General features: G+C 41.5%; 1 protein-coding gene across 2 annotated transcripts in view; it reads right to left on the bottom strand.

Moving 5' to 3' along the window:
* Positions 1-27,334, bottom strand: part of LAMB4 (laminin subunit beta 4) — a 572,267-nt gene that overhangs the window by 361,170 nt on the left and 183,763 nt on the right. For both annotated transcript variants that reach the window (XM_085654108.1, XM_085654109.1), the window contains exons 7-8: positions 10,952-11,015; positions 8,432-8,646 (exon numbers count right to left, since the gene is read on the bottom strand). In XM_085654108.1, the coding sequence (XP_085510234.1) occupies positions 8,432-8,646; positions 10,952-11,015 (279 nt within the window). The remainder of the gene's footprint in view (positions 1-8,431; positions 8,647-10,951; positions 11,016-27,334) is intronic.

The following is a 27,334-nucleotide window of genomic DNA, read 5'->3' as shown; positions in this document are numbered from 1 at the left end:
CTCCTGAGATGTGCCCAGGCCCCTTCCCAATGACCTCTCTTTCAACCACAGAGCCCCATTTGAAGTGTGTCAAAGAGCCGGCTCTCCCTTCCTCCAGCATGTCCCACCCAGCTAACAGGAAAGCAGCAATACACAAATCTGTCTCAGGGGATTCCTCTATCTTCCCTCCTCATGTTCCTTCAGTCAGTGCCGGGTCTCCCAAAATGGAACCCAAAGTCTTCCATGATAGGCACACACACCTATCACCTGTGAAAAGCATATCCAAACTGTACACAGCAATACATCCTTCATGCATTGTACCACTCACAAGCACACATGTACTCAGCACATGCATATAAAATACACATACTGCACTGCATTATCCCTGTATTGTAGCACCCACATTCACATACACCCAGCACATGTGTGACACACATGCAGCGCTCCACACCTAACTTGATGTAGACCAAAGGTGAGTTAAGCATTCAGCAATGCAACTTTAAATGAGTGAGCCTGTTGGCCTCATTTCAGTGACACAGGTAAAAAGGGGCTGTTGACTGCTATTGATCACTACACAGCATGCTGCTACCACCACACTTGTGCTACTTGACTCCTGGTAAAGGCAGTAGCCTTTCACCACTATAAGGGTTGTGCTTTAGGCACCTCTCCACAGCCAAAAAGACGGCAAGACATGAAACAGGTCTTTGTCATGGTACACCCACATGATCCATGTTTGCCCATGACAATAAATATCAGCATTACAGTCGGGCATTCAGGCAGGAGTTCAGATACACCACCATGCAAGGGACTTTCCCGTCCAAACACTGAGACTTGTTGTCCTGTTTTCTAATTAAAGAAACAGGACTTCAAGTCCCAGAACAAACCTGGCCTGGGGCAGCACATCACACATGGGCCTGGGAAACCCTGTAGGTCTGATGTTTTGCTGACAGTAAAGCTCCGAAACAATGAACAGTAGTTGCCTCTATGTGTTTTGGAACTCTGCTGACAGAAAAACATGCATTAAATTGGAGATATTTCGAGTTGATGTATGTGCAGAAGACGCCAGAAGGAGAGTACAGACCCCTTCTACTATGGTGCGGTGCAGAAAATGGCATCATGTGATACGCTCCTCAGTTTTGTGCAAAGGCACCCATGAAACTTGTGGCACGTATCATAACTGAATGAGTAGAACCATTCTGTGTGCATGTGGGCCTCCATCAGTTTTAGGCGTCAGGAAACAATAGTTTACCATGAATTCCACAAAGAAATATATAATGGAATGGAAGTCCCAAAGCTTCCATTTTCACTTCCATAATTAAAGAAAAAAGTTACTATGTGGTCAGTCCATGCGATGAGCGCACTTATAGATTTCAGTTTGGATGAAAATGTTTAATTGTAATTGTCTCATTAATGTTATACCGAGAACTGAGCATGGAAATGTAGAAATTGTATTGCTCCTATAAGCTCTTTACAAAAGTCATTAGCCCTGAGACAAAGACAATCCTTTAACACACCTCCATCTCTCTGTTTTGAAATATATTTTCCTGTTCTCTAGAGAAAGTCACTGACCATGGGGAAAGAACATGGGTGACAGGACAACACATTACTGTGATAACAGTGATCACACACAGATTTCCATAACTCCTACAGTAAAAACCCTGCTAAGGCACAGTGGACACGGCGAGAGACAGACTTTTAGGAACAGGGTTGTTGGGGGGAATGATGCCAATAGTTTAAACTCCTGTTCAGTTTGACCCAAGGTATTTTAAGCAATAGGACGTAGCAGACCAAGGTTCCAACTAGTGCCGTCATTGTGCCAGGCGCCTGAACATGGGGCAGTAGATACCGAATAGCCAAGTCCTGCTGGTATCTTACCTGGTCTGTGCATTGGCACTACGATGTGAAACCTCAAAGAATTTAGAGCAACAAAGGAGGAAGTAAGTATATGTACACCTACTTTGTTTACATACGGGGGCCCTTGATGTGTTGAGTCGGGGCTTTCGAGCTAAGCGTTCCTTACCAGCACATCGGACATCACTGCCTGTTCAGTGCCCTGTGGCAAGATGTGGTGTCTAGATTCCTTGGCCTGGACGCGGGAGGATTCTGTGCTGCAGGGTCTTAGTGTCCTTCTCGCAACGTGTTATGGCCTCTCTTGATAGAGAAAGATGTCTCATCTCTGACAGGGCAGGGACTAAGCCCAAAGCGACGGTTATCTTTCCTTGAGAGACCAACCTACAAGTAAGCTGATCCTTGAAAATGGAATTAAATCTGTGAATCTCTGCAAAAACGTCCTTTCCTTGCTTAAATTCGTTCAGTCTAAGATCATTGAGAGAAGAAATCACAATCAGAAGGCACTGGATACTTCTCTCTGGTCTTTCCCGCACACTGAAATAGCAAAAGCGTTCTCCAAAGCATTTTCCTGTCTGATGATGTCCAACCAGAAGCTTCCATTACAGACAAATGTCCATATTGTTTACCCTGATTTGGTTAGTGTGGTGAAGACACCTTTGAAATCAGATTGCTCCATAAGAGCAGAAGGAGGCACTGGTTCACCTTTATTTTAATAGACTAATGTAACCCTATGATTTTCTCCAATAGCTGACCAAGCTCTTGGAGCCCTTAAGCGGACATAAGCATGGAAGCAGACGCTACCTGCTAATTTCTGACCTTCTTGAAGGCAGAGACTAGACTGGCTCATTTCCAATCTGGTTTCAGACTTTAGACGGGTATCAAAACTTTATTGAATGTACATAAAAAGCTGTCTGAGCTAGGGCCTCGAAGGAAGCCAGCTAACCTGGCACACCCACATTTGTTGGACGCTTTTGGCCCCAATAGTCCTGGATCATCAAGGGTCACAGATCAGCATCAAGTAGACTGCTCTAATGCTAAGTGCCTTTTTCGGAGGAGCAAAAGCAACAGATCAAATGTGACTCTGACTGTTTCCAAACAGGTGTTAATTGTGGTCTCCTGCCTCTCTGAGGCGTTCCCCATTCCCTCTTCAGAGAGGGCATGTTCCTGCTTGCCTAGGTTTTCCTGGAGCGTAGACTGACCTAGTCACCAGCCTCCCCGTAGATCTGCCTTGGGACACAAGAGATCAGAAGACAGCAGTGACCTTCTTGTACAACGCTCAGCATTCGATGCAGGACAAGTACCTTTGATTACATGAAGACATAATGGAAGATTTGTCCCTGGGATGAGGGGCTATCGAAAAGCAAGTGGTCCAGCTCTTCTACTGGGCAAGCCTGATGGGTCCCTGCAATAGCCAGTGAAAAAGAGGGTAATCCATTCATAGGTTATCATGCACTGTGGCCTATCATTTAAGCTGCATGTGATCATGGTGACAAAACAAGTGCACCATATGTACAACATCTCCAAAACTGCTTAGTTATAAATCACCTAGAAAATTATTTACTATGTTGTTCAATGGTGCCTGTTACATCCAATTACAGTGTATGCGCTTTTGTGATCCGTGAGGTCAAGTTCCAATCTGTCTGTGGGATTCTGAATAGTATGACGTCACATGTCCTCAGTGTCCCGGAGCCAGGAGTAGACCTGGGCGAAGTACCCAAAACATTTAGCCTTATTATACAATATTGTGTAAAATTCCCACTTAGGCATTTTGCCCTGTTCTATTGTGTCAAATTTTTAGTACAAGGATGCGTTTCGTGCTAAAAAACTAGCGCTAAATTGCACATAACATGAACAGCTACTCACTTCCGGTTCGTTTGCATTCCTCCTGTGCTCCCGCGATAGGATTTTACCCCAAAGTCTCAGTTGCACGACATGGAGTCATGCTATGTTCTCAGGTATTTCGTGTTAACAATTTTAGCATAAAATGCCAGAAATTATGTGAGATTACGTCGGCGTAAATGACATTTTTTCCAGGCCCAGTCAAGAGTTATATTTGATTATTTGTAGGAAATAGGGGGTAGTACTTTCCGAATACCAAATCTGTGTCAGGACAAGCATGGTTGCCTGTGCAATGTTTAGGGTCAGTAGTGGATTTATGTGTTTTACTTGCAACACTGTTCCCTTGAATGGTTACTTGCCCACAATTCTTCTATTTTGTATAATATCTGCATCACTCTATTCTTCTGAATGGTTTGGCGATCCAGGTACCAGTCAAAAGGAAAGGGTGGGAGTACAAACATTTCAAATTCTAAGTTTCTGTAAGGATTTCCATCTGGCCAATGTACTCTAACACAATTTTTACTTTCTTGACCGCTGGGTGTTTTCCCTGTGCGGTGATGTACGGCTGCTGACCAGGAAGCAGGCGGGTGGGCTCCTTCTAAGAAGGTGTTTCCCTTATCTCCCAGGGAAACCTCAGTGAACCTGAGAATGGACTGGGGTTGTATCTGAATAGATACTGTGGGGTGCCAGGAATTAGTAATCAGAATGGTATGTGGGCGTGGGTTCATGACAACTCCAGCCCAAGTGCCGAGTTGTTTTGCTGCAAATACGTCTCATGTCGTATCTGTGTGTCCTACAGACAGATAGGGATATACCACTCCCAAAAAGTACTTAAAACAAATTTAGCTGACATCTTGGCAGCTATTGAGTTGATTTTTTAAGATTTATGTAAGTTGTATAATAATGTAAAAAAACAAGGAAAAGCAGATATCGTGGTCTGCAAAGCTATTGTGGAAAGATGATTGATCCTGCTTAAACTCACATGATAGAAGCTATGGATGTAAGATGCCTGACTCACCTTAAACTCACATGATAGAAGCTATGGATGTAAGATGCCTGACTCACCTTAAACTCACAGGATAGAAGCAGTGGGTGTAAGATGCCTGACTCACCTTAAACTCACAGGATAGAAGCAGTGGATGTAAGATGCCTGACTCACCTTAAACTCACAGGATAGAAGCAGTGGATGTAAGATGCCTGACTCACCTTAAACTCACAGGATAGATGATAGATGGCGGGCGCTGCATAAACCAATGAAACATGCTATCCGCGTATGCTTCACAATACTCTAAATTGATTTGTACATTAATTGAGGGGTTTCATATGGTGAAGCTGATGTCTTTTGTAATCCCTGAATATTGGTCAAGCAACTTCTCAGTCTGGGTTCCACATTTGCCTATAATTCTTTTCAGCATGTATAGGGCCAGTGGGCACAGATTCTTATTGATCTCTTTATACCATATTCTTTCAAAGGTCACACATCTCTAGTTGCGCCCAATTTTTTCAGACAATGGTCATGCCTAGATTTTAGCCCTACAACATCTTACCTGTGACCACGGAAAACACAAAAAGTGAAAAGTATAGTCTTAAGTTAAATTCTTTCCATGGTACTTTAACAGGCCCGGCTCCAGGAATTTTTATTTGGGTGGGCCAAGGGTGCATTTAGGTAGTCCACTGTGAGCCTAATTTGTCGCTTCTTGAGGTAGCCTACACGACCTAGATTACTTCATATCTACTTGCAAACAGTCACCATGAGACAACAGATCAGTTCTGTGTGTATACAGAGCATGTGGAGAGTTATTTGAAAGTAAGAGCAATGTCTGGACCTAAGTGCAAACCCTCAAATTCGAGCAGGCCAGGCTTGAATATAAGATCTTCCAGGCCCGATTATCCACTTTTCTACCATCCCTCTCCTGTGCACCTTATCTCACAGCTGACCTTGGGCTCCAGCCCCATATCAGCCACCATCCAGCTCCACTTTCATTATTCCCATAAAAACATGACTAAAATCACCTTCAAACTTAAAACATTAAATATAGCAGTAAATATAATTAGCACGCACTTTAAAGGATGTTCCACAGTTACCTTAATGACCTGACTGCTAATTAAATAAACAAAAACAGAAAGGCAATGACAGGGCCGGCTATAGCGCTAGCGCGAAAGTCTTTTTTGGCACCCCACCAGTGACTTCTTTCTTCTCATATACCATTACTACCACCCTCCAACAGTGCCCTTCATCTCTCCGTAGCACTTCTCTCATGCATTTCATTTGTTGTATAGCGCTACTTATATCAGTGTAGGGTGGCACAGTAATTTACATCACGCACACATTAAACAGAGACAATGAATCATACAAGTATGTATTTCAGCCTATAGGTAATATCACATAAACCAATGAGGTTTACAAGGTGTAGGAATCAGTTGTCATCCATACTGGTGGGCAGTATATTTTAAGAGGGTTTGGGCTGGGGAAGCACAAACTCAGGATTTAAAGCATACTCCAGTGATTGGGGGTTGGCTTTACTAATAAAAATGTATATCGGCCCAAACTCTTTTTAACAAAATTAAAATAATGAAAGACTGTGGAAGTTATAACTATACAGCAACACAAAAAAGTGAAGTTCTAAGTATACCATTCATGTTTGTATGCAGCTCTTTGATGACAGTTCATAGGTCACTGTCCTATTTTAGGATTGTAACTTCTGAACTGCAAGTAAAATAATCTCTGTGACAAAGGCAGTAACCCACTGAGCTATCCACATAAAATACATCTTATCTGCATTTCAAATCTACCAACAGACACAGGATTGCTCTCCAGCAGGATCATTAATCACCAGTTACCTGGATATTTTTATTGTTGTCTTGCATCCATGGCCATGATAATGAAAAAACTATGTAAATGAAGCAAACACAAAGTATGTGCCTTGTGGGCCTGTGCAGATTTTAAAAATAAGAACAAATAGTAACACATTCTCTTACCTGCTCGGTTAGTCAAACTTTGTGTCCCCGCCTGATCTGATAGCTGCTGCAGGGGTCAGGAAAGGTGAATAGGATAAACAAACGTCTTTTTACACAGCAGGATGGAAGTTAATTGGTGGCAAATAAATAATGTTTCCCCTTCGCCATGCCCCACTGTAGCTGCACACATAGCCCACCTCTAAAAGGAGATGCGTGATTTGGGGTGCCTGTGAGAAAGAGCCCAGGCCCAATCACGCAACTCCCAGAAAGGAAGAAAAACAACCTTCGGAGGAACGTTTTAAATTAAAGATGCCATTTTCTATTGGCCTTCATGTCCTCACTGCAAGGGCCAAGGCTCTTGTTTGGGTGGGCCAGGCACATGTTTGGGTGGGCCTGGCCCACCCGGCCTACCCGCTAGAGCCGGGCCTGGGAACTTAATACGCAACTTGAGTCTGTGAAGCATGTGCTACTCAAGGTTATTCAAAGGAAAACAAGGTGAATTTACTGACGTTGTTTGGAAAAGTAAAATCGATACTTGAAATCAATACCTTAATGTCCATAAACGAAGCCTCTGAATGGTTGTAAAATATTATCTGGTGCAATTGGGAGGGAAATCTTTGAATGCAGATGTTTTAAGAGACAACGAAACCAATTTAGAGGTTAAGCTCTTTTTCGAATCTCTAAGAGAATTTGAGTTGTTCCTCGTTCATTTTCTTTTCTTTTTTTAAACAAAAAAAAATTCTATTGAGTTTAACCAGTAAGAAAAGAGCAAGCAGAACATTGAGGTCAGCATCAGTCCTCAGAGACATAAGAAATGTAAATATATAAGGTGAATGGAGAACTATGAATCTAAACGAATACGTCCACTCACAGTAGTACAGGTTGCTTGTGTGGCAAGTGCAGGGCATTTCTGCTACTAAGAAAGTCCCTTGATGTCTGACATCTGAGTGACATTTCATTCTTGGAATCTGGCAGTGATTAAGTGGTGCCAGGGTGTAGACTTTCGTCCAAGCCGCCCCAGATTTTGGAGTGATCATGAGGACATCTTTGAGCCTTGTGATCCTCCCTTTCTAAGGCAGATGAGTAGCCCAGCCCTCTCTCAAGTGGTTGAAGCAGGGGGTATCTGTCCCTTCCACTGCTGTGCGATTATGTTATTTCCTTGACTCTGTATATTTGTATTTGTGTAAAGGTCTGGTGTTTGTGGGTTTTCTGTGCTTCAGTGGATAGATTTTGAGCACCTTTAGGCTTCCGTAGGGCAGCATTTAAAACCTCAGGATCACAAGTAAACAAGCACGCTCACATCATACGCCCACTAATCGCACTGTACTATGCATGCATCACTTCCTGAATCCCAGCCTAAATATTTCAGGGCAGGGTACAAGCCCTCTCTCAAGTGGTTGAAGCAGGGGGTATCTGTCCCTTCCACTGCTGTGCGATTATGTTATTTCCTTGACTCTGTATATTTGTATTTGTGTAAAGGTCTGGTGTTTGTGGGTCTTCTGTGCTTCAGTGGATAGATTTTGAGCACCTTTAGGCTTCTGTAGGGCAGCATTTAAAACCTCAGGATCACAAGTAAACAAGCACGCTGACATCATACGCACACTAATAACTAATCGCACTGTACTATGCATGCATCACTTCCTGAATCCCAGCCTAAATAATTCAGGACAGGGTACAAGTTGTTAAAAAAAAGGTCAATTCAGAACTCATGGCTTGTGTATAGGTGTTTTGTCGGAATCCACAATTATCATATAATATATAACACAATATTTTAACACTGAAGCGTGGTATATTTGCTTCTCACCATTCTAGGCGGATTAAACACGTCCCCTCGCACATTGTGCGCGGGCACGCACCGGCTCGCGTGCCCGTTGCAGAAGCAGTTCCCTCGCACCACCATCTCGTAGACTGCATAGTAATACTTGTCAAGGGGGCTGCTTTGCCGCCTTTTGCGCAACGTGTCACCCAGGGTATGCAGCTTTGTGAAGTTTACTCTGAGATTAGTCAAAGTGATTAGATCTGTGAAAATAAGGCAAAGAGAAATGTATCATCTGTTCCTGTCTCACTGACTTTTCCTCAGGTAAGCGCTTGTTGCATTGTATTTTTCATGGAATTCTTTAATTTATTATTACAATTTCTCAGTGTAACTTATGTGACAGAATGTGAACCCATGATCATCATAAAAATGGCGTCGGTTGCTGATGATGGCAGTATTTAGAAGCGCATAATCAGGGACATTTGAAGGATTTTGGGGGCCCCTGTTCAGAACACCTTTGAATTTAAGATTCACTTTAAGATTTTTCATGTCCTCTTGGCTAGGTGACTAACAGCGCTCAGGCACACTCGTCTAAATTTCAAACGTGTTTACATCTCATTTTTAGGCATAGTGACATGTTTTCAATATTTAACACAGCAGCAGCTCACTCATATTACTGCAAATAATCTTTGTGACACCCTCCCATTTCTCATATGTGAGGTCCTGTTTTGATCTAAAATAAACTTTTTTTATGGATATTGCATGAAACATAAACACAGCATTTCTTTTAAAATTTTTCCTAATAAACTCTAACACATCACCCACATTAAAAATAAATTAAAGGAAAACGGTATTTAAAACAATTTGTTAAAGAATTATCCAAGGTCATTAGGGTAAGACCCACTGCAGAACGTAGCTGTCTCTATAAGGGTTCCCTGAAAGTCTGGGGCCCTGGGCCAGAGCCCACTTTGCCCATACCTTAAAACGTCTCTGTGCCTAATCTGTTGGATTACGCGTTATTTCTGACATATGCTATCAATGGTCACTACGTAAAATAATGATTGGATGAGAACATGTATTGTTTATCAATAAAAAACCCTTAGAGTGCTAACAATATAATCAACACGACCACTAGATAAACCAAAAAAAATGTGGTTGTCATGAAACATGTAATGGAAACTGCACATTTTTACAGTAAAATAAAAAAAAAAAACCTGGAAAAAAATGAATTCAAAAAGTTATATTAAAACTTTGAAATGACACTTGATCTTTTTTGCACAAAATCCAAATAGTTCACAATACTGCTCAAGTCATGTAGAGCCATGCTAGACAGAGAAAGCCACATATTTTTCCAGATGCATAGCCTGCCTGGTTAAAAGGGGGGTGCCACCAAAATATCCTTTCACCCTCCAGGGCTTTACAAGAACATACGATGTGCAGCAACAATTCACTTTGTTTTTTAACAAGTTCATCCCCACTTTGATGTTTAGGGAAGTTATACTATGGGGCTGTTTTAAAACATATTGGTGCATAGAACATTTTTTAAAGTATTTGCCTTTGATTTCCCTTTCCTCAGAGGGTTATGAATAATTTGCAGATAATTACATATCACCACCATACTCTGAGTGTTATGGTGTTCTCAGAGGGCATTATCTCTTAATTGCTCCAACTGCACTTATGGGTCTGAGTTTAAGGGAAGAGCCATTAACACATGTCAATGTCTGACAGCATGTGGCAACAGGACTATTAATCCCCTGTCCTAAACAAACCCACTGTCTCTGTTTGCTTCAAGCTCCTGACACTGTACCTAGAATGCAGATCAATACACAGCAGTAGTCTGTGCCAGCATTCTAGGTGCTCCAATAGGAATTAATCTTGCATATCCTATATGACACTAACTAATAGTAATGAATCTTTCACTGCACTAATGTATTGACCTAGGAAACATTTTGCAATTTCTCAAATAAATGATTGATGTTAAACTGGTTATCTTATCATATGATACAATACAAATTGAGTTGTAATAATAGCATGTTATTATAGAGCCTGTCAACAGTTCATTTCGTGGTGCGTGCGTCCCTCTGTCCCAAATGAATGGGCAAGTCCATGTCAGTGCTGATGGACAAAGGATGTAAGAGTGTAAGGCGGGGGCAGTCTACTCAACTGGTGCATTTCCCTCTCTCTGATTGGACAGCAAGCCTGCCTGCTCAAGCAACAAAGTTATCTAGGCACCCCACCTTTCCTTGAACTCTGGCAAAAGCACTGACGCACAGCTGACCGAGTCGGTGTAGTGCAGCTCTGGCCAAGTGTCTAGTTTGCCAAGAACTTAAGAAGGCACTGCAAACAGCATCAATTTTAGCACTTACTCTCCATATCATGTTATTATTAACCAGCGAGTGCCTGAGGAGAATTTTAATTCATTTTTGTACGCTACAGAGTATTGCCCAAACTTACAAGCGCTATATGCATTCACAAATTATGCATGAAACAGCACATAATGGTCTAAGTTTAATTGTTAAAAGAGCCATAGTTCAATAAAAAAAACACAGATAAATCACAAATACATACCCTGAATAAATGGACTGTAGGGATTTTCAATTTCAAAGCTAGGATCTAAAGCCTTTAAAACAACCTGAAAAAGAGGAAAACCGTGGTGTCAGGCTAAATGAGCAAATAATTCATGTCCAACAATAAATAGATTCTGGGGCAGTGACTACTCCTCCGCTTAGGCGGAGGAGATTCGTCCCACTGCTATTTCAGCAGTGCAAAAAATAAAAATAAAATGAAAACAGGACGTCATTAGCATTTTATTTTTCTATGCGGGACTCGGAGTGAGGTTGGGCGGGGCTGTGCTGTGCAATGCCAGAGCAGAGTGAGGAGTGGTTTGCACTCCTCTAAGTGCGTATGACGTTTTGGCCGACCAAACCGTCATACGCACTCAGCGTGTTCTACACAGGGCTGTGTTGCATAGCCCCGTGGAGTACATGCCCAGGTTCCCTGATACTGCCTGTGCGGCCAAACAAGCAAAAAGCACTAAGAATGTGAGCCACTGGAAATTTCGTAGGGCTACCTTCCAGTCCACCGTTCTTTAGCCAAGAATCTGAGCCACTGGAAATTTCTTAGGGCTACCTTCCAGTCCACCGTTCTTTAGCCAGGTATGCCACCTTAGACAAGAACCAGCCCTTTTAATTTTTCTTGTACCTTTCTATATTGTTTTACACTAGAGCAGGTCTAATACAACAGTCCAATCCGATAAGTCTGAGTAATCATCAGGCTGATACTAAGATGCAAAGTATATAAAATAAAATAATATAAAGTATACGGGCGCTGATACATTGATACACATATCAACAACCTTCACTGTCCTTCCTCCATCCCAGCATCCCATGCCGATTAACTCTCTCCCCCAATAGCCATGCTTCTCCTACTTCCCTCTTCTCAAACAATTTAACATCATAATCTCTTTAGACATTTCCGATGTTGACATGCGAACCAAATACCCCCCCACACTGCATGTCTCTCCCAGCCGGTGCACTTTAGCAGTCGTCCCTCCAGTGACAGTTCCCTGATATGTTTCAGATTTAGGACTATATGCGCACCCCCCAATATCACATTTTCTTTGTAAAGTGAATCACAGATAACAATGTTGCCATAGAATATATGAGCATGCTATCTCTAGTGTAAGGATAGTCAGAGATCCATGTGTTGCATGAATGAATGGGCCCCACACATCATCAAACTGAGGGAGTCTGTACTGGTCTTTGTATATGTGCCTTGTGCATGGAGCCAGTCGAAAACGTTCAGTTGACCATACTTGGTGTGTGGGTGTGGTGGGCAAATACCAATCTCTAAGAATACAAAATGTTGCTACCATCAAGTCTGTCGATATCCATCTACCCCAATGTGAGGTCCTTTTGTCTGGTATAGAGTCAGAATATCGAGTTGGAAATGTCAACTTGCACTAATATCGACTTTGAAATATCGAGACACAGAAATATTGGCAGCAAGAATATCGTGGTCAGGATTATCGAGTTTAAGGTAATAATATCGTCTTTTTAAATATCGAAGTCATTAATATCATTTGCAGAAATATTGTTGTTAAAAATATCGTTTTTTAGTTACTGTTATGCATTTAGTATGTATTTTAAATGTATGTGCTCTATTTTTTGTCTAAGTATTGATTTAGTATTTTAATATATGTGTTAATTTGTTATTAATTTTATTTGATTAGATTTTGCGTTTTAGTTCCGTAGCGGGTTGTGGGTTTATAGGGGAATAGGGTGGGAAATAATTTAATTATAATAAATTAAAGATTAATTTTTATTTATTAGTATTTATTTGACTTAGATTTTCTAGTGTTAATTGTGGGAATTAATTTATTATTAATTCATTAATAATTGGCTGTAAATTTTCAATAATTAATTAATTAATTCATGGATATGTTAATTGTGTAATTGTTTTAGGAGCAGGTTGTGGGTAAATAGCCCCTGTCGACTGCATATCGCTGGTCGACCAGTCAATACAGTTCTATTTGAACTTTTTCACAGACACAAATAGTGCTAAGTATCGTAATGAAAGACACCTATAAATGTATAGGTCCTCTTAGCCCTTAAGGAGCACCGCACCCTACTGTGGGAGTTTTTTATAACCACATAACGTTATTTAACACAGACTCCCGCGTCACAGCATGGGCCTACCATTTGTGTTCACCTGAATCACATAAAGTATAAGCAATTCAAGTGACACAAAGTGTCTGTCTTTATATATCTTTATGTGTGTTATGTCTGTTTTTGTCTGTTTTTTCTTTACAGGCGTTACTAGCCCCTGAATTATAGGATGGCTTTTTGCGGTATAAGAGTAAGTTGTACCGTATAATAACACCACTGGTTAGGGTGCACCTTAGCGTGTGCATACCGCCGTGGTGCTCCCCATGGTCCTGACGAATGCTTAGCCAACTAGGCATGTTAAGCAGAAACATGTTGACCTATCCATAATTAGGACGAGCCTTGTTCCACCTAATAGGCCGGCTCTTGTCCGACTCACTTGCTTTTATCCGGTTTTTGGTTTGCCAGAATTAAATTGGTTATTGGTTAAAACCATTTACCTTTTAAACTTTCACCTTCCGTTCTATCACAACCAGCTCCGCTGTAATTCAGGCGTTGCAGCACACCAGAGAGGCATTCGGCCTCTCTGGTGGGAACCCGATGATGAAGCATGTCACCAACTAGGTTGGTGAGTGAGGGTTCTTTTAAAACACTATTTTGGTTTTTGCCCACGCCTTTTCTCTTGGTTTGCTCCTTACCTAACTCACTCTTTTGTTGTTGATTTATTATTAACCAGGGGGATCAAGAGTGATTTTCCCTCACCCTCTTGTTGTTATTGTGATATCCATCTACCCCAATGTGAGGTCCTTTTGTCTGGTATAGAGTCAGAATATCGAGTTGGAAATGTCAACTTGCACTAATATCGACTTTGAAATATCGAGACACAGAAATATTGGCAGCAAGAATATCGTGGTCAGGATTATCGAGTTTAAGGTAAATAATATCGTCTTTTTAAATATCGAAGTCATTAATATCATTTGCAGAAATATTGTTGTTAAAAATATCGTTTTTTAGTTACTGTTATGCATTTAGTATGTATTTTAAATGTATGTGCTCTATTTTTTGTCTAAGTATTGATTTAGTATTTTAATATATGTGTTAATTTGTTATTAATTTTATTTTGATTAGATTTTGCGTTTTAGTTCCGTAGCGGGTTGTGGGTTTATAGGGGAATAGGGTGGGAAATAATTTAATTATAATAAATTAAAGATTAATTTTTATTTATTAGTATTTATTTGACTTAGATTTTCTAGTGTTAATTGTGGGAATTAATTTATTATTAATTCATTAATAATTGGCTGTAAATTTTCAATAATTAATTAATTAATTCATGGATATGTTAATTGTGTAATTGTTTTAGGAGCAGGTTGTGGGTTTATAGGGGAATAGGGTGGGAAGTAAGTTAATTATAATTAAATTATTATTATTTTGTATTATTATGTATTTAATATTTTATACTGCGAATTGTGGGAATTAATGTATTATTAATTATTTATTAATTGGTTGTTAATTATTATTAATTAATTGGTAATTATGTTAATTGTGTCGGTTATTTTAGGAGCGGGTTGTGTGTTGATATGGGAGTAGAGTGGGAAGTAATTTAATTCTAATATATTTATTGATATTTTTTATATATTTATTTTATTTTATTTTATAGTGTTAATTGTGGAAATTAATTTAGTAATAATTATTTATAATTTGTTTGCTAATTGTTATTAATTAATTAATTAATTAATTGGTAATTAATCATGTTAATTATGCCACATTTTTAGAATTGGATGGTGGGGTTTATAGGGTAATAAGGTGGGAGGTAATTTATTTATAATTAATTAATAATTTATGAATTAATGTTCATTAATTAATTAAAATTTAAATATGGCAATTGTGTAATTAGTTTGATATGTGAGTTGTGGAGTTTATAGTGGTGAATGGTGGGAAGTAATTTTTTCTAAATTAATTAATGATTTGTGGTTAATGATCTTAATGTATTAATGTATAATTAGTTATGGAAATTGCGTAATTATTTTTAGGTGTCTGTTGTGGTGTTTATTGGGGCAGAGGATGGAAACTATTTTAGTTTAAATTAATTAATCATTATTTGATCATTAATATTCATTTATTACTTGATAAATATTTTTGGTAGTTGTTTATTTTTATTTTGTTTGTGGAGTTTGGTTCTATAGGGGTAATGTTTGGTTAGCACAATAATGTTAATCTGTTTCAATGTGTTTTTTAATTAATAATATTTGTTCAATTGATAATTAGATTATTTGTGTTAATTATGGAGGTACACTTTAAAAAAAAAATTAGATGTGTCTTTTACATTGAGTGGGGTTATAGGGTAGGTAAAACATATTATAGTTAATGATTTAGAATATTAATAATTTCTACTACAAAATATTTGTTTGTACATTATTACTTTAAAAAAAATTAATCTTTGTATGCAATTATTAGATTTTTTTAACATTACTATATGTTTCTATGTTTTGTAATTTTCTTATTTTTTTACGTTTTGTTTTTTGTTTGCGTCATTATGTTTTGTATTTTAATTGATATTTTGTTTGTTTTTAAATTTGAATTCTCTTCAGTGGGAATAGTAATTTGTACCCGTCCACTATCCAACACTTTCCCTACTGCTGCATTCGCAGGAGTGGGAATAGTAATTTATACCCCTAGGCTATCCAGCACTTTCCCTACTGTTGCACTCACTGGAGTGGGAATAGTAATTTTTTCCCCTCCGCCATCCAACACTTTCCCTACTATTGCACTTGCTGGAGTGGGAATAGTAACTTTATCAACTGCGCTATTCAACACTTTCCCTGTTGTTGCACTCACTGGAGTGGGAATAGTAATGTTTCCCCTCCGCTATCCAACACTTTCCCTACTGTTGCATTCGCTGGAGTGGGAATAGTAATTTTATCCACTACGCTATGCAACCTTTTCCCTACTGCTACATTCGCAGGAATGGGAATAGTATTTTTTACCTATCCACTATCCAACCAACACTTTCCCTACTGTTGCACTTGCTGGAGTGGGAATAGTAATTTTTCTACTGTCGCCCTCAATGTAGTGCAAAATGTAGGTTTAAAAATATTAAATATTTTAATTTATAATATATATTTTTTAAATTAATATTATGTTACAGGTGTATGTATATATATTTATTTATCATTTTTAATATATTTATAACATTATAAAATTAATTACAATTATTATTTATTGTTTTTAAGTAAATATATATTACATTTTATATATGTATGTTTAATTTTTTTACATTGGGGTGCCGATTCCGATCCGGTAAAAAGGCCCTACGAATCGTCGTACGGAGCGTTTTCTCTGTACGACTCGTACCCGGTAAACTGTCCGTACAACCTAGGAAGTACGATTCGTACAGAAAGCCTATTTCCGTACGAATCGTACAAAAGACCGTATGGGTAAAAAAAAAACTACGAATCAGATCCGGAACAGCCTGTACGCGCTGTCCGTACGTATGTAAGCAGCCTTTTACGGCCCAGCAAGTACGATCCGTCCCTACGGCACTCCGTACGGCTCTTTTTTTACAGGAGCCAAAAACAGCCGTAAAAGCTGAGTCCCCAGGGGTACGAGTCGTACAGGCCCCCCCACCACCCCCGTATGTACGCACCGTACCCCCACGCCCCATATGTACGCACCGTACCCCCACCCCCGTATGGACCCACCGTACCCCCACCCCCGTATGTACGCAACTTACCCCTACCCCCCGTATGTACGCTCCATACCCCCACCCCCGTATGTACGCACCGCACGTACGGGCTGGGTTCTGGTTTCGTACATACGGGGTGGTGGGGGTACGGTGCATACATACCGGGGGGCCTGTACGACTCGTACCCCGGAAAATACTTTTCCCAGGCTAAGAGTCGTACAAACTTCGCTTCGTAGCGGGTGGAGTCATTCCCCGTGTACGGGCTGTTTTACGTATGATTCGTAATTTGGATTGCCGGTCCGGATCGTACTTGTATGCTCGGACTGTCTTTTTACGAATCGTACGGAAAAGTGTCCGGGTACGTCTCGTACAACTCTTCCCGCTACGATTCGTACGGAGCGGGCCGATCCGTATGTACTTTTTCCCATATGAATCATACTTCACGGGTCGGACGTGACTTGTACGATTCGCACGGAAAAAAATACGGATACGAGTCGTACGGAAATATTTTTTAACGGATCAGAATCGGCACCTAAATGTATTACATATTATTGTGAACATGTACAAATAAATCTAAATAATTTTTTTTAAGTTGCATTTGTTATTTGATTTATTTGACATTATTTTTTATACATATAAAAAAACTATATTTTATACATCGATATTTTTTACAACTATGGGGCCGATTCCGATCCGGGTCGGAAAGCACTCCGACCGAGTCGGATCCGGAGTGTTTTCCGACCGAGCCGGACCCCTACAGTCCGACCGAGCGAGTACGATGCGCACGTATGCTGTCGGACTCGGTTCGGTCGGACTCCCATAGAAGTAAATGGGAGCGAGTTGTACAACGCGTACTTGTGCTCCCATTGACTGAATGGGTACGTCTCGAACAAGTGCGCACCCTACAGTCGGTACGCATCGGTGCCATCCGCACCGTACATGCCTGTGTTGGGGAGACCCATAGGTCCCCCCTGTGTGCGAGTTGTATGGCTGCGTGTGTCGGGGGGTCCGATGTGGACCCCCGAAGTCCAACTCCGGGAGCTTTTGCGAGCCGGGCACTCCGGCTCGCACAGGCTGTCTAACGCGTGCATCGTACTGGCTCGGTAGTGAATCGCATCCATTGCACGCCACGGTTAGCTTACGACCGAGATGTACGGAGCGGTTCGGACCCGAAAACTACTCGGTCGGTGAATTTCATGTCACTTGCATCATACTGGCTCGCTCGTACAGCTGTACGAGTCGGCCGGAAAACATGCGTACGGCTCGTAGTTTTTCTGGCCGGATCGTGTTCGGTGCCCTTCCGACCCGGATCGGAATCGGCCCCTATATATTTTTTGCCGATATTTTTGTACTTACCATTATGAAGATGGGTGGTCGATATTTTTGACAACGATATTTATGCCCTGATATTTCTGTAGGTCTGTGTCCAAGACATCAAGTACAATGGCTAGCTTAGCCTACTCGGTACAGTGATTAAGGCTAGTGTTGTGCAAAGTGAGTCAGTTTTGTGTAGGACCATACACTATGAAGGAGGTCAGATTCTGGGTTCATGCATCTCCAACAATTGTCATGTAACAGTAGAAAGGCCTTCTTCAATTTGTACGGTGACCAATGACCAATACCAATCACTTTAAAGTATGAGTACTTTATCCAGGCCTCCCACAGAGATCTGTCATAATGATCCAGAAGGTCTGACAAATCCTAGCTTAATGCTATTTGAATTTTAATGAAGCAATAATCTGGTATATGTTGGAGTTTGCACCTCTAGAAGTTTCCCATGTCATTCTATATTTCTGGAGGGGTGACTCAGGATTAGTGACTGGGTCAGATCCCAGCTTGCTTTTCAAACAGTGCAGCAATTGAAGATAGGGCCAGTGGTGTGATGTCTGCAGTGAAAATTCTGAGCAAAGTGCTGCACTTAAATATGTCTTTGTTGTACAGGTCTCCTATGGTATTGATCCCTCTCCGAGTCCAATGTGGCCAGTCCATCATTTTGTGACCTATACTAATGACCATGTTTTACCACATCGGTGCCTCCTGATGGAGGTATCCATTTTTGCCTAGTAGGCAGTCCAATGTGGCCAGTCCATCATTTTGTGACCTATACTAAGGACCATGTTTAACCACATCCGTGTCTCCTGATGGAGGTATCCATTTATGCCTAGTAGGCACTCCAATGTGGCCAGTCCATCATTTTGTGACCTATACTAAGGTCCATGTTTGACCACATCGGTGCCTCCTGATGGAGGTATCCATTTATGCTTAGTAGGCAGTGGCGTAGTGAGGATAAGGGGGGGCTGATCTGCCTGGGTCTGCTTGAGTTTTGGGGTGGGGCACCCCCGCTCTTACCTGCAGCATCGCCAGCACCCCCACTCTTACATACGGTCATGGGAGGCCGCCCCAGGGACCACCATCAGCGGCAACTAATCTAGCAACGCCACTGCCTAGCAGTTTATGGGCCTCTCCTCAGATAGCCCAAATCACTCTGAATGTAGAGGGGCATATCTTGTATGACAAGGCCCTGTCAAGGTAGAGTGTTCAAAAGCCAGATGGTGTTTGCATCGCGGATCATTCTATAGACACCTAGGTAGGCCATTCATCATTGGTGGTCAGAAAATACCCTAAATGAGAGATGTGGTGAGCGAGATAGTACATGTACATGTCTGGCAGACATAGTCCTCCTGCCCTAGTGCCTATGTAAAATTTTGTGAGTTTGAGACTGGGTTTCCTACCTGTCCATATGAAGGTTTTAACACATTTATTTAACATTTGAAATGTCTTTTTAAGTACCATGAGAGGTATCATGCGAAAGCATAATTGTACCTTGGTGGTGCCACCATATTTACTACCTGGATTCTGCCCCACATAGAGAGTCATAGGGAGGACACTCTGAGAAAATAGTTTTCCATTTTTGTCATCAATGGTTGCAAATTATCCATCACCATGCCCTCAAGGCCCTTTCTAACTAGTATGCCCAGGTATTTTAGCTCAGACGTTTGCCATGGGAAACCAAAATCACTAAGGGTGCTTCTGGTTGGGTATTTTGTGATAGTGAGAGTTTTGCGATGGTTCCAATTGATTTTGTACCCAGGAAATGCAGAGAAGGATGTGGTTAATGACATTAAATGCAGCATTGCACCATCTGGGTCGGTAAGCATGAGGAGAATGTCATCTGCATAAAGGATCAGCTTGGTTTGGCTGACTGCTGTCTCTAGGTCCCTTATTAGTTCCCATTAGTGAATAGCTACTGCGAGAGGCTCCAGCGCTATTAGTAATAGAAGGACTGAGAGAGGGCATTCCTGCCTTGTTCACCTGTTTATGGTAAAGTTCTGCAATATATGACCCCTGCAGAACATCTGCGCAGTGGAATCGAAGTACACCCATTTAATATTTGCTAGTAATTCCAGACCTATCACAACTCTCCCCAGTGTTCGGAACAGGTATCCTCATTCAATCTGGTTGAATTCCTTCAGCATCTAAGGGTAACAGTTTTTTGTCATTTATGTAATCCTTCACTTTCAAAAGCACATTCTCTAGCAACCTCATGCGATTCTAGATGAATATCCAGGCACAATGCCAACCTGTGATTTATGGACGAGGCTTGATATATCTTTCATAAGTCTAGTGGCCAGTACCTTGGTGAATATCTTCATATCTATGGTTGTCAGAGATGTTGGGCGGTAACTAGAGCATTGGGTTGAAAGTTTTTCAGTGTCTGGTTTCTTATAGACCTTACAAAGAAGAGATACTATGATCTGTTTATTTAATTGTAAAATTCAGCATGAAAGCCATGCAGTGCTGAAGTTTTGTTATATGGTCATAAACAACAGGGCTATACCCAATTCACCCTATGATACCTGGGTATAAGGGACAGTATATATAACAAGGAGAAAGAAAGGTATCAAGGAAATAATACATCAAACATTCAAGAAGAGAGCACATTTAATTACCCCTTCATGAGTATCAAATATTCATTTTGAGTGCATCTGACATCATTTTCAAAATATCACAACAACAGGCGCTTATTCAAAGAAAGACACAATGACATAAATCACACAACATCAATTCTGTACATAACACACAAAATCTACTACACATAACAATTAACCTACATACAGATTCTTTAACATCAGTGTCCCCTTCTAAATTGCAGGCGGACCACTGGGAGGTAGTCGAACACAGGGGGAAACACAGGACCAAGAGGGCAAAAGTGGCCCAAAATATTACAAGTGTCTCAATAACAGTCAATGAATCACTAAGACTCTGGTGACTCCTCCATCCAATGTCTGTCGACGTGACCACGTTTCAGCCAGAATAAATTTATGGCCTCTTCAGGACAAGGGTTGAACAATAACTAAAATAATTAAAAAAAAAAAGGAAGCAACATTACTCTCATCCATAGTTCCCTAAAGCACGGAGTGGTGACCAAGCAGTGCATGCAAAGCCATGAACCCTCAAAAGACTCCTCCACGGTGAACCAAATCATCCTTATATCCCTACAACCAAAAAGTGACTACTAAATACAAGTAAATAGCCTGAAGGGGTACAAGCGCCAAATCATATGTGGACATAGCCCACAACCAGGCTTCCCATCACCGATGTGCACGTCCTACCAAATGACTCGATGTTGGTGATAACAACCCTCATTAATTATCAAAGAAGCCAACATCTACAAGGAGCCCCCAATTAAATCCCAAGTGCAACAAAACTGAGAATAAAAACAATCCGCCCCTTACGCAGAATCTAATCCTATTCCACTTACATGTATCTTCCTAATTTATCGTGACTGCTCAAACAATGCACACCAAATTTCTGCCAGCCAGGAGTAACTGAATAACAAAACAAAGTATCACATTTGTGCAATGGATATACAACCGTCAACAAGAAAAATCATTCTCACAGAGTATAATCTCCAGCAACATCCAGAAAACGCTCTTACCTTAGAGCCGCTGCGCGCACTTATGCACAGGTGTTATTCAATCGATTCGACCACCGGTTCTCCACTATGTTTCTAAAAATAATTAGGAAAAACTATCTTTAAAGCCCATAGAAACCTCTGTATCTGTCTATGGCAGCGTTATCAAAACACATGGTCCACTTACTCGATCGAAGTCGGGTCGATCTCCGCATGCAGTCCTCGCTCCGACGTCAGCCACGCACGCTCAATGAGGTGTAACGACCGGGCGTTACGCGTCCTACCCGGAACTAAAACTCTCGCTCTGACGAGTCCCTCCTCCTACCGCCAGTTACATAGAAAGAGGACTCGAAAGTGGCACCTGAGCTCTACGTTATGCCTCAGTATTATCGTCTACAATCCAATATGTAAAATAAAATGCCGAACAATCCTGGATGTCCTACTCACAATATAAATAAATAAATAACGGCAATACCTCAATGCACTCTGAAACCATATCTGAATACTCCCCTTACGGGAAAAGGAAAAGGAAAAGGGGGGGAAAAACAAAGCAAAGCACCGCATGCACAGCAAGGCCACCACACCGGAGGGAAAGGAGAGAGCACACAGCTCCCATCTACACACACAATTATATACATTATATACATATATACAACTATACAATTATACAATACACTTATTATGAACACAACCATAATTGCGAAGGAGAACCCTACGGTTGCGTCACCGGGGGTTTACATTGTGTGCATTATATACATACATATACACAGACAAAATTTGTGAGCATCAAAAGTCAAACAAACTCGTAGTCTAGCGCACCCTTAAAATAGTACGCCCTACCTGGAATCACTTGAGAATGACATAGCCTATAATCGCAAGGCGGGTTAATTCCCAATCAAAGACCAGACCTCATCACGGTCATTTAGGCCCCTACTAGAGGTCTGATATCTTTCTATCAAACGAGCTTCTAGGGTATTTAATTTTTTCTGTAAGGCTATTTTAGTAGGTGCCTTCACTACTCCCAGGATAGTTCACTCCAAATCATTTTCTCCATGTCCATTTTCCATGTAATGTTGGACCATGGGGGCCCCCATGGTCTTGCAACGAATGCGGGATTTGTGCTGAATAATCCGCATTTTAACAGCTTGTGTGGTTTGTCCAATGTAGGAACTTCCACACGGGCATGTCACACAATACACAACATTTTTCGTGTTACAATTAGAAAAAACTAACTGTTTGTGTATTTTTTGATGAATAGTCACTACTTTCGAGTCTCTAGTATGGACACACACCACACAGTTATTGCACTTAAAGTGTCCTATAACTCTTGGTAACCCCAAAAGGCCTCTTGTGTCTGTGGGCATAGGTGACTGACGAACAGCTTTAACCAAATGATTTCTCAAATTCCTGCCTCTTCTAAAAGCGAACAGAGGCTTGGGAATGTTTAGATGATCCAATAACCTCAAGTTCCTTAGAATAATCTGTTTCACCGTATTTGCTTTGGGGCTGAAAGTCAGTACACAGACGAGTTGTTCAGATTCTTGTTTGTTTTTGGGTACCAGTAGGTTTTCACGGGGTGTGTACCACGCTCGTTTGAGTGCTCCTTTAACTAATCGTTTAGGATAACCTCTTTTCACCAATTTCTCTTGTAAATTCTTGGCGTTCTTAAAATAATCGTTCTTATCAGTGCAATTACGTCGTACCCTCAGGAACTGCCCGTAGGGCAAATTGTCCCTGAGGTTACGCGGGTGCCCCGATGAGTACTCCAGTAAAGTGTTTCTGTCGGTGGGTTTGATCAACAAGTCCACCTCCAACCTGCCATTTTTGGCAATGATCCAAACGTCCAAAAAATTAATGCGTGTGTTACTGACACTTTTGGTAAATTTGAGGTCAGTGGTACGAGTATTCAGCCATGTATGGAATTGCTCAAGTTCTTGCTGTGTGCCTTTCCATACCATGAAGACATCGTCAATGAAGCGAATCCACTCAAGAATGTGGCCTCTGAATGGAGTCCCCTCATCGAAGATATACCTTTTTTCGAAGAAATCCATCACTAGATTAGCAATCTCAGGGGCAAAACAACATCCCATCCCTACACCTTTGACTTGCAAAAACAAATCAGATTTAAACGCGAAAAAATTATTTTTCAAGCAAATCGTTGCCAGTTCAAGCAAGAATTCAGAGGGAACCATGTGTGGTCTTGGTCTTGTGTCCAGTACTAGTCTCATAACCATCAGTGCCTCATCCTGTGGTATATTAGTGTATAAACTCTCGATGTCGAAGGAGACCAACAACTGTTGGTCCCCGTCGAACACCGAGAGTTCAATTTTGGAGATGAGATCCATCGTATCTCTCACATACGCTTTGGTTTGTGCTACAAATGGCTTGAGAAATACATCAATATACTTCGCTAGTGGCTCCAGAATTGAGCCACAAGAAGCAATAATAGGTCTTCTGGGTGGTTGAGAAACATCTTTGTGTATTTTGGGCAATACATATATATTAGGTATTTTCTGTTCAGTGACATTTAAAAACTCATATTCTTTCTTACACAAGTACCCTGCTTCCAAGGCATCGGTGGTAAGGTGTAATATTTTGGCTTTTAATCTAGCTGTGGGGTTATCAGTTAGAGGGCGATAGTGTTCCCTGTTACTTAATTGCCTGATGATTTCATCATCGTATTTTTCGGTGTCCCATAGTACTATTCCCCCACCCTTATCGGCTGGTTTAATAACCGTAAGGGGGTTATTAGCTAGTTCTTGTAACGCCAGTTGTTCTTGTTTTGAGAAATTCGATCTGAACGATATTTGTTTGGAATTTAATTGATCTATTTCACGCAAAATTTGGTCTTCAAAAACCAGAACTTCCTCGGGCATAGCCAAACGTTGTGGGCAAAAGGAGGACTTCTTTTTAAGGCCACTGAAATTTCTTTCGTTGCTTTCATTGTAATCAGAAAAAAAGATCTTCAATCGAATTTTCCTGAGAAACTGCAACACTTCAGTTTTAGTATCTACAGGGTCTTGCATTACCGTAGGTACAAAAGACAACCCCTTTCGAAGAACTGTAATTTCTACATCAGACAAGGGGTGGTTAGACAAGTTGTATACAGGCATCAACTCCAGGCCAGTGTTACTATGACTCTCATTATGGTTTAACGTCTGTATACTCTGTTGCGTGTCCTGAAGAATCCCTGTTCCTGATTCTGTGGCATGGGTGTACGCCATCCTCTTCGGAACCCGCGACCCCTGTTCCCACCTCTGTCTAAAAAAGGGGGTGGAGGCGGGTAAGCCCTTGGATATTGATAATAGGGCTGATATGCGGGGTAAGGTTGAAAAGAGGTCCCTTCTCCTGACTCAGAGTCAGACGAGGAATTCGAGAAGGTAACGAATCTAGTCCGTGATCTCCCTCTGTATTGTAGATTAAGATTACTTGGATTATTATTTTTGAAAAAATCCTCTTTTAAATAAGGGTATACCCACTCTAATTTGTAGTTCTTGATGTCTTTCACTACTTTGGATGTCTTTAAATTTACTGTATGGGTTTTAAACTCAGTTTTGTTATATGGCATGTCTGAAATTACTGCCGTTATCTCATCCTCTGTTTCCTAGCCCTCCAGCAGCTACCTTCTATCTTCGGACAGAGTGGGTAAGCGCACTTGTGTCATAAACATCTGTTTTGTGTCATCATCCACTTCTGCGCTATATAATGCCCTAGGAATTGGGCACAGACCCCTGCCGTTTTATCGCTGGCTCCAATCTCTGACATTCTGAGGTAGAGTCTCCGAGGAGTCTTTGACAGTCCAGGGGCTGACTTTCACTTGTCTGATCAGAGTGCCAGGTACATCCCGCAGTAGGGTAGCTTCTATGGCTGGTGCCTACAAAGACACCAGAGACAGTTCAAGATTTTCCGGATATGCAAATTCTCTATGTGTGCCATTGATTGTAAACAGTGTTGTAGATGTTACTAGCAACCATTATTGTATACACAATTTGCGGGGTAAGGGTCTCATTGCCAATATTTTATTTCCTAATGACCATGGTGTCATGAGAAATGTCTGATGCTATATATATTTTTGAGTCTTTATATGTGAATCGGCCCTTATGTTGTCTTGCCACTGCCCATATTTGTCTGGCCTGTTGTTGGCAGAGGAGGCAGGTGATGATCAGCAGAGGTGCCAACTGGTTCCCGCCTATGCTTATGCATATTCTGTGAGGACGTTGGAACTCCAAGGGGGGTAGAAACGTGAAGCCAGTGATCTCTGTTAGGAATTATGTCAGAAAGCCAGTCATATTGTCTGTCTCCTCCTCCTCTGGAATACCCATAAAGGGAACATTGTTTCTTCTGCTCCGGTCCTCCATCTCAACTAGTTTCTTCCTCAGTGTCCATAGTTCCTGATCCATGTTCGAGTGTCTGTCAAAAACTGTGATTTGATCTACTAGAGTCCCTAGTTTACATATATTGTTATCCATGCGCATCTGAAAGGAGCATAAGTCTTCTTGCAGGGATTTAATTTCACTTGAGGTGGATTTCGTATTTTCACAGACACTATGGTCAATTTGATGGAGCTGAGTTCTCTCAGCAGGGTCTCTGGAATTATGTCAGTCATGGCGGCCTGTCATAGCTTCTGTTTGCCGGCCACTACTTCTGTGAAGAGAAACTGTGAGATCGTGGATGAGCAGATGAGTTCTATGTTTCTGTATTATAATCCCAGCCCACCTTGGTGGTCGTCCGCCATCACTTATCAGTTAGCAGTGGCTATGCAATATAGTGGGGCACAAGAACCGCAACAGGCAGTGCTGCATCACGGTAACTGCACCTCTCACGCAGGGCTCCCCCAAATGAATCAGGGGGATTCAGGTGAGAGCTACGTTGCATTCAGGTCTGTGAGGCAAGGACAGAGAACTTCTGAGAATGTGCTGGGAAAGAACACATAACTGCTGAGAGTGTGCTCTTTTACGATGATCTGCGTCATAGCATTAGTGTCCTTTGGGCTATTACCTCACATTAGAGACCCATTTTCAATGTTCTCCTGAAGGGGGTATGGTGCTTACTTTCATATGCGATTGTCGAAGCATTACAAGCACTGGCACCAGCTCACCCTAGTCACTGATGTTTCATGGCACTATGCCCATTTATCCTTGACGTTACATGACAGTTGGGCTTTTCATCGGTGAGCATGTCTAAGGGACAGTAGCGTAGAACTAAGGTCATGCAGATGCAGAAGTGTGCCTCATGGCTTAGGCGGTGCCCACCTCACTTCATAGCCCTTCCCTGATTACATCCTTGGAGCCCTCAGGCATGGAGTTGCTTCCTCTACCTACTGTATGTACCTCAGGACTCAAGGGGAGTAGGGCCTTCTCTAGTTGCATACTGCCACACCTCTCTCTCCATCAGGTGTGCATCTCTCTTAGAGGAGAGAAGCGGGTGCTTCACGTTTTCTGGTGGTTAGTGTTAGCCCGTGTCTTCGCAGGGCTTGGTGGCCACTGGGACTCAGAGAGGATATTTCAAAGGTTGGCCAGGGCTATTGGTGGCATTTATTTCTGCACTTGCCCCATTCTTGGATGCCCAACATGTGCACTTACCCTGTTCGGGGTCTCCTTCTGTACAGCTGGCTTAGGCTTTGATTTGCATAGTTTCTCTGGCCCCCTCGGATGTAATCCCCCACCATTCGTCAGGTTGTCTTTTGTCCCGTAACAGCGAATTTTGAATTGGGGACCTGGCATTCTTGAGTAAGGCCAGACTCCACTCCC

Source organism: Triturus cristatus, chromosome 4_1 (assembly GCF_964204655.1).
Source record: "Triturus cristatus chromosome 4_1, aTriCri1.1, whole genome shotgun sequence".
NCBI lineage: Eukaryota > Metazoa > Chordata > Amphibia > Caudata > Salamandridae > Triturus > Triturus cristatus.
This window is presented reverse-complemented; position numbering and strand designations above follow the sequence as displayed.